This window comes from Talpa occidentalis, unplaced genomic scaffold, assembly GCF_014898055.3.
Source record: "Talpa occidentalis isolate TD23 unplaced genomic scaffold, MPIMG_talOcc4v2.1 talOcc4.10, whole genome shotgun sequence".
In the NCBI taxonomy this organism is placed as follows: Eukaryota; Metazoa; Chordata; class Mammalia; order Eulipotyphla; family Talpidae; genus Talpa; species Talpa occidentalis.
Genome location: NW_023600993.1, coordinates 41,092,761 through 41,101,398, shown reverse-complemented (window position 1 = coordinate 41,101,398; position 8,638 = coordinate 41,092,761). Strand labels below are relative to the sequence as shown.

The window sequence follows — 8,638 nt, the reverse complement described above, 5'->3', positions numbered from 1 at the left end:
CCTAATAAACCAACAACTCCAATTGACCTGGCTTCCACCTGAGCAAGGAGCCTAGTCTCTTCTCAGCCGGTGGCTTCTAGTAGAAAGACTGGGAAACTCAGCACTCACCAGTAGTGTGACCCCAGACAAATGCCCCTTATCTCTCATCCTTTCTGTAAAATGGGCTGAGTCCATGTGTCAGGGCTACCAGGGAAGAGGAAAGTGTGCACAGTACATATGGCCCACTAGGTGGGTAAGTCATTTGTTGTGAGGGATTTTCTCTGGGGCAGTCTCTCCTTGCTTCTATGGTCCTGGTCAGAGGAAAGGGCCAGGGTTGGGGGGAAATGAGGCCAGGCCAACCCGGAATTTCCAATTGTTCCTGGCCTCCAGTTTGCTTCTTGGAGCTGGTGGGAGGAAATTCTCTGCACAAAGACAGGAAGGCAGAGGTGCTCTGTGGCTAAAGCAAAGCTCACAGTGGCGCCTGGTACAATCTAAGGGTCTGAAGCATCTAGAGAGCAGGGTGGGAATCACGGCAGAGGCTCTCGCACCTGGCACCTCTGCCCCCACAAAGGCATTAACTCAGGATGTCAAAGAGGGGGAAACTGAGGCCTGGACAGGGTGTGGACCCACCTTCGGTTACATAAAAGCCATGGTTTCCAATTCAGCTGCCCTTCACATTTTGTCAAGTTCACAAATATTGATGGAGGAGATTCTATAAAGTAGAAGATAGTAATTCTTCACCAGCTGTGACTCTGAGAGAATTCATTTTATATATTTACACATTTTAATGTACATCTTATAATTGTCACCCACAATAAATACATTCATTGTTTGTTGAATGAAATCCCACAACACTTCAACCACCAACACAAATCATTTCCAAATACTTCTATCCTTCCTTTGCCCAGCTGCAGTCAATTCCACCCCAGCACCAGACAACTACTGGTTGGCTTTATGTCCCTATAATTTTGCCTTTTCTAGACATATCCATCTGTCCTCTAAAAAAAAAAAAAAAAAGGTCTAAAAAAACCAGGAAGAACCCTGTTTTCTCCCAGGCCTGAAAAGGGGAAGACTTTAAAGGCAGGAAGGGTGTGTCTGGGAAGGGGCCTGGCGAGGGGCCTGACCCCTCTTGGTTCAACTCCGGGAACTCCCAGAAGAACCCTGGGTCAGAGAGACCTGCATAGGGAGGGACCCTGCCAGCTCATTCCTCTGACAATAATCAAACCGGCAACAGCAATGGTTACTATGCAGGACCTGCCTGGCCTGTGTTATTTGCCCCCAGTGACCCCCTGAGAAAGGAGGATAGATTTGGATGCAGATGGCAGGAGACCCTCAGTGTGTGAGGTGCTCACTAAGTACAGGCAGGTCTTGCCCCACCTAGGTTACCTGGGGAAGCCTGGGCCTGGCATTAGCTTGGGCCTCTAGCCCACCTTGCTTGGCCCATGGAGGCCTGATCTCTGGCTGGCCAATTCTAGTTCTTATTCTGAACTTCTGTTTTTAGGCTCCTAGGAGTCCTGCCCAGCTCACAATGGGTTGTAGGTATTCAAAAGAGAAAATCACCAGCTGCTTCGTCTTATAAGTGACTGGGGAAATCACCATTGAAACTAGACCCAGAGGGAGCAGCCACAGAGGAGCTCATTCACAGGAGCAGAGCAAATTTGGCAACAGGTCCAGGGCCGAGCTGACCTTGGCCTATAAATCACCTGGGCACTGAAAATCTTTGTCCTCGTCAGGAACTTGCCTTGCTTTCTGGAGACCAAAGGTAGACTTTACATTTTTTTTATGCAATGAATTGGGCCAAGAGGGCAGGGGGACTTTCCAGGGTGTCCAGTAGGATAGCCTTCTCACCCCAAACAGAGCACAGCTGTGAGTTGGAGTGGGAATGACTGGGTTAATAATGATAATAGGGCCTCCCTAGTGGTGCAAGGGGTTAAGTCTCAGCACAAGTTTGATCCCCAGCCAGGGGCTAACCCACATGGCACAGCAGACCTTTCCTGTCTCACCTGCTGCTCCCCTCAGCAGTGTATTTGTAAGGGCCGGACTGGCCACAGTGCAGGTTCTCCGATCCTATGCAGACCGGGTAAAGGAGGAGTCAAAGTCCTCAGTGGTTTTGCAGGTTTTTTATTTGGGGTTCACCAGGCATATGGCAGGCAGGGGTGCTGGCTGGGGGGCTGGGAAGCTGTCAGGCCTCCCAGCCCCCAGCAAGTCTTCACTCTATCTGGGCTCTCAGGCGTTCGTTCTGCTGCTTCTCGGCTTCTCTTTCGGCTTCTGCTTCGGCTTCTACTGCTGCTACTGGTGCTGCTGGCGTCCCCCCGTGACGCCGCCCTTAAAAAGCAGTCTTAGCCCAGGTGAATCCCATCTACCTATGCCCACACCCTAGTCCAGGTGCCCGCCATCAGGCATGTATTCAGGACAAGGATCCATCATCTATCCTGATGGCGGAAGGGCAGAAAAGCCTGACATTTTCTTTACCCTACAGTATTTCAGTAGAGTTGCCTGTCCTGCACCCCACTCTGTCTCTGGTGAATCCTCCCCGCTCCCCCCACCCCCTCTTACCTCTGGCCTATAGCCAGCTCTTGTATGCATAAATACATTTTAAAAAATGATAATAGTGAACATTTTATGTTGGCTCTCTTTTTGCCCCTTGTAGTACTGACTTCTGCCTTGGAGGGGCCTTATCTCTCCCTGGACCTTATTGATAGACTGATGCCCAACCCCAGCATGCCAGAGGCCAATCAGAGCAGAACCCAAAGTTGCCTGTGCCTTGGCTCTTTCTAGCACACCAAGATGCCCTGTAAAGGTCAGGAAGACACAGTGCAGGTTTTCTAGGATCCAGCAGACTGGGTAAAGGAGGAGTCAGAGTCCTTAGTGGTTTTTTGCAGGTCTATTATTGGGATTACCAGGTGCATGGCAGGCAGGGGTGTTGGGGGGCCGGGAGGCTGGTAGGCCTCCCAGCCCCCAGCAAGTCTTCACTTTATCTGGGTTCTCCAGCATTCTCTGCTCTCTCCTTCTTTTGGCTTCCGTTTGTTCTTGGCTTCTTGGCTTCTGCTGGCGTTCCCGTGACGCCGACCTTAAAAGCCCAGTCTCAGCCCAGGTGAATCCCATCTACCTCTGCCCACACCCTACTCCAGGTGCCCGCCATCAGGCATGCATTCAGGACCGCAAGGATCCATCATCTGTCCTGATGGCGGGAGGGCAGTAAAGCCTGACATTTTTCCTTACCCTACATGCCCCTACAAAGCCATGCTCTGTGATGAGAAATGTAATGAGAAATGAGTCTGGTAAGGTAGTTGTTATTAGTTGAATTGTGTCTCCCAAAAGGAAGTGTTCACATCCTCACCCCCAATACCTGTGAATGTGACCTTATTTGGAAAGATGTTCTTTACAGTTGTAATGAAGTTAAGATGAGATCATACTAGATTATGATGACTTTAAATCCCATGCCCTTATAAGGAGAGGGGATTTGGAAACCACAGATAATACGTACAAGGCCAAAGCCTATACAACGAGACAGAGACTGGAGTGACGTGTCTACAAGGCAAGGAAGACCGAGGATGGCCAGCTACTGTTTGAAGGTAGAAGACAGGCGTGGCACAGATTCTCCCTTGGAGCCTCTGGAAGGAACCAACACCTTGATTTCAGACTCTTGGTCTCATGAGCTGTGAGGGAACAAATTTCTGCTGTTTTAAGCCACCTAGTTTGTTACAGCAGCACTAGTAGTAATACAGTCACTTTTCCCCTCATTAATGAGTTAAACATTTTTTGGCATGTGGTCACTCTATCCTTATATGAAAAAGAACACTATTCTTTGCCTGGGCTGTTACTCCAGTTCACTCTAAGCAATGTCTCCCACTTCCCGGCCCTCTGTCCCAAGCATTGGGAAATCCAGACCTGGCCCTTAGCTCCCAGTGGATGGCAGGAAGAGCCAGTCTAGCAACAAAAAGGCCAGAGTTGGAGAAGGAGATAAGGAGAAGATTGACCTTTCCAAACCTAGCCACACCTGAGGAGTAGAGCTGAGAAAATACTCATAAACCCAAGCCAGAGGGGCCAGGGCTAGCGCTCAGTGATACAAAGCAGATGGCCAAACAGCCTGCTGTGCCTTCTCTCTCTCTAACACACCAAAATGCCTCTACAAAGCCATGGGTCTGTGATGAGAAATGTAGTGAGTAATGAGTTTCCTAGGGTAGTTTTCATGAGTTGAATTGCATCCCCCAAAAAGAAGTGTTCACATCCTAACCCCCTGACCCCTGTGAATGTGACCTTATGTGGGGTCATTTTGAGGTGTCTCATTCAGAATGGCAGAGAAGGGTGTGCAAGGAGGAAATGTACAAGTGGGGTCACAGGGGAGGCCTGGAGCGGGACACCTCAGCCTTCATGCAGAACTTACCAAAGCTTCTGGTAGGAGGCCCAGGTTCCAACCATCCCCTTTCTCAGGACACCCTAGAAGCTAGGGCGGTGAGGCAGAAGTTGGGGTTTGAATCTCATCTCCCTCTTTTACTTGCTGTGTGACAGGACCAGAAATATGACCATCAGATCCCTTATTTGGAAAATTATCAACAACCCCACTAGTTCCCATCAGGCCTCAATGAACTCAGGGACAAGAAAGCACCAAACACAGAATCTGGCATGAAATTGAAAAAAAAATGAGTCATCCGCAAATTGTAGCTCCCTTTTTTGAGGAAATAACTGAGCAAGAGGTTGGGAGGTGAAAGCAACTTAAGTAATTTTGTTCTCCAAAAATGGAAAGTATCTTAGTTTGAAAAAAATTACTGCATTCCACTAATTCTAAGATGCACTTCCCCTGGCCCTCATGTTTTAACACCTTAGAGACCCAGATGAGTCTTACTTACTGGCAACATGTTTAAATGGTAGCAATTTTCCTCATGGTAATATATTAAATGACACGGTGGCTCTCAATCAATGGCATCTTAGGTTTATGAGTGGTGGTCTAAAATTGAGACATGCTCATTGTATAAAGTTTAGACACACAGAAGTAAATATAATAAAGGTTCTCTTGAATTCCAGTCTCCAGAGAATACCACCACCCTACAGACAGCCCACTTTGTGTGAAAGTGCTTGTTTCTGTTTTCATTCTCCTTAATTGCCCAGAAAATCTCCTCAGATAAGTCACCCATACCCCCTCCAGTTCACCAGAGGCAAATTAATGCTCAGCTAAAGACTTCAATACATGAGAAATTTTAATTTCATGATGGGACACCTTCCCCACCCCACCCCATGTGGCAGGCACCTCCCCTGCTGCCCAGCCTCATCTGGGGTGCAGGGCCCTGTGTCCACCAGAAGGTGTTGGGCAGAGGGAGTGGATGACTTAAGGCTTTTTGAAAATGTCTGTGCAATGCAATTTTCCATTTTACTACTTGCAAGTGACAAAAGTCAGGATGGTGTGGGGCCTACAGAGGGGAAGCAGTGGGAAATCAGAAACGTGTGTCTTATACAAGGACAGACTTTTTTAGTCACAACATGATTTACCAAAACCACCAGCAGCCCTCACGCTCAGCTCTATGCCAACCTAACCACACAGGAAGGAGGAGGCAAAGCTTCCTAACAAGCATATCTGCTGAGCAGGTGGTGGCTGTCAGGATCAATGGGCTATAAAAGAGTATAAGAACCACATTTTTCAAAGGAGATGGGCTGAGGACTTGTCCAAGGTCATTTGACTAGCGATCAGTGGAATCTGCCTAGAATCCACTGTAGTCTAAGGCAAACAATCCAGGGCTCTTTCCTCCAGGCCACAGTGCTCCCGAGGGGATGCCCTCCCACCCCCATCAGCTATGTACAAAATCTGCCCTGCCCTAAGTCTGCTTCCACGGCTGTCTGTGGATCACAACTACAAATGAAGACTGAAACGACAGGCAAGGGGAAGGAGGCGGGAAACACACCAGCCTGGGGGCCCGCTGGCTATGAATGAGACTTCTGTTTGCCTGCCCTGTGCGTCTGGAATTTTGTATGAAAACAATGAACTGGAAGAAGGTGAAAGCATGTTCCCAAAAGCAAGGCCACCATACACACAGCCCCCCCTCATTTTATGAAAGGCTAGCTTTGTTTCGAGCAAGGCAAAAGAAACGCTGGGGGATGCTAAGGTTTGGGGCAGTTCAGGTGTTTGGGGTTAAAATGCCAAAGGCCTGGCAGGAGGCAGGCGTCAGAAAAAATCAGGGGCTCACCAGAACCTGGGGTTCCAGGCTCTAATCATCTTTAGAACCGCCGTCATATTGGTTTAATTTTCTATAGTTTGCAAAATGCTTTCTTAGACATTTTCTCAACAAATCAGTAGAGAGCTTGGGGAGGGACAGAGAACATCAATTCCTCAGCCTTCTCACTTGCTCACTGGGGGCCGTGTGTGCCAGGCATTGTTGGGGAGACAGTGCTTTATCCATCACTGTCCCCATCCTCGGGAGTCTGACAGACTGCACTGAGGGCCTGGCTAGCTTCAGGACCCTTCTGTGAATCAGTCAATTATAGCACCAGCTGCAAAAAGAATGACAGTGACTGCCTGGCAGGAAGGCTGTGAGAACTAAACAGCTCTTGCTTCAGTCGATGGTAGCCAATAGCTGCTAGAGCTGGTGAGAGGTTCACAGTGGGGTGGGGACCAGGGGGAGGGGAGGCATATGGTTTGGTCTGCATATCTCACCTAGGTATAAGTTCCTTCTAGAAAAACAGGATGTGGAGGCTGGAAGGGGGCAGCATCACATCAGGCAGGCATTGAGAGATGCTCTGGTGAAGGGGGACCGAGGCTTGGGGGTTGCTGATGGACAATTCAAGGTTGTGTGCAATTTTTCACTTTATCTATGATACACAAGTCCTGAGACCTAATGAGGGATGAACTATATCACTCCTCTCCCTTAGCTGGTTCTGAGACATAAGTGGGGCTCTCTGCCCTCTGCCACTCCCACTGTCTTCCTGACTCTGCCCCAGGCCCACTGGCTGCCTCACTGGCCCTCAAACATGACAAGCATGTTCCTGCCTCAGGGCACGGACACATGCTGTGTCAGATACGTTCTTCCCGTAGACAGCCACACAGTCCACTGCCTTTGGTCCAATGCCACCTTTTCAAAGAGGTCACCTTTGACCACCTTATATAAAATAGCAACCTACTGATGGTGTCCATTTGGCTACATCACGTTGAATTTTCCTCCAGATCATTCATCAGATCAGAATATACTTTATAACACATACTAGTTTGTTATCTGTCTCTCGCTCCACTAGAACATAAGTTCCATGAGGGTGAAGTGAACTTACTAGGTGATAGCACTAGGACTTGCCTAGCATGCAAAATGTACTCAAACAATATTTGAACCTCTGGTAAGAGAAATAGCAGGCTGCCTCACAAAAGCATGACACAAAGCCTTTTTTTATTATCTAGAGCTGGCATTTTTTGGCAAGTGCTTCATATAGGACACTGGACTAAGCCCTTGACATGCATTAAATTAGCTAATTTAACCAAGTGCACAGATGAGGACAGTGGATCTCAAAATTTAGTCCCTTGACTCAGGTAGTATGGCAGAGCCAGACCTACACCTAGTCCTGATGACCTGAGAGTGTGGGTCCCAGCTACGTAGAATGCTCACTCCCAATGCATCTGAAGTCTGAAAGGATGGACTTCAGAACTGTAGGCTTACAGGGGATCTATACTCCATCTTCATATTTTCCTAAATATTTTAATTTCTTCTCTGATATTCATTTTATTATTAGGACCAGCAAAAGTTTGATCTGCCTATATGGTCTACATACCAGGCATTGCCAAAAAACTGGGAACCCGCAAGAGGGAGGTGGGTCACAACTCTTCCAGGAGCCTCTGAATCCCAGAATCTCTGGTAAGAGCAGGAGGGATCTGGGGACCCCTGCTACAAATGTTGATGGCAGGAAGACAACATTCATATCAGCTGTCTGGGCTGCAATTGTAAGAGGCAGCAAGGCCTAAGATGGGAGGGAAACCTTACTCCACAAGCACAACCATGTGACTTTCTTCTGGATTCTGGCACTGCATGGACAATAAAAACACTTCAAGTCCTGAGACTGACTTGCTTAACTGATGCCACCATCCCAAAATGGTTCTTTTTTTTTTTTTTTCATAATTGAAGTATTTTATTTTATAAAAGAGTTAGTTTCTGCTTTACGGTAGATTTCTCCACAGCCAATTCAAGGAAGATCATTTAGTCCAACTTAATGAAGCCTATGTCCTTGGCATACTGACAGAAACACTGGCGGCACATGCTGAGTCCATATTTCTGGATCAGGCCGTGTCGGTTTGAACAGACTTGGCAAGAGCGAGAACCCTGGCCGAATTTTCTCAGGTGACTCCAGTAGAGCTGCTGGTGACCCATCTTGCTTTCTTAGAGGCAACAAGGCCAAAAGGCCAAAATGGTTCTTAGCTTTGGAGTTGTAACAAGGCTCCAACTTTCACCCAGAAATAACCAGCAGAGTTTTCCAGTAAGGTAACTCCATCCCACACCTGGTGTGTGTTTCTGTCCTTATAGGGCCTAGTCAGATGGAAAGGAATGCTGTGACAACCATGTGACCACAACCCTCACATCCATGACCCTCCCAGTTGTCAGTTATCACTATGTCAGGGCCAAGTCAGAAGAAAAAACCCAAGAGAATGTCCTTGTCCTTAGGAGAGTTGACTCTTGAACAACACAGGTAT

At 47.9% G+C, this 8,638-nt stretch overlaps 1 protein-coding gene across 1 annotated transcript; it reads right to left on the bottom strand.

Annotated features, from left to right (window-relative positions):
- Positions 1–8,102: 8,102 nt before the first annotated feature.
- On the bottom strand, positions 8,103–8,322 carry LOC119252993 (40S ribosomal protein S29-like). Its single transcript, XM_037520618.2, has one exon. The coding sequence runs from the start codon at positions 8,316–8,318 to the stop codon at positions 8,148–8,150; it is 171 nt and encodes a 56-aa protein (XP_037376515.1). The 5' UTR covers positions 8,319–8,322; the 3' UTR covers positions 8,103–8,147.
- Between the last annotated feature and the right edge of the window lie 316 nt (positions 8,323–8,638).

Bases quoted from the DNA above. Each gene is read 5' to 3' on its own strand.
- LOC119252993 (XM_037520618.2), bottom strand. From the start codon at position 8,318: ATGGGTCACCAGCAGCTCTACTGGAGTCACCTGAGAAAATTCGGCCAG.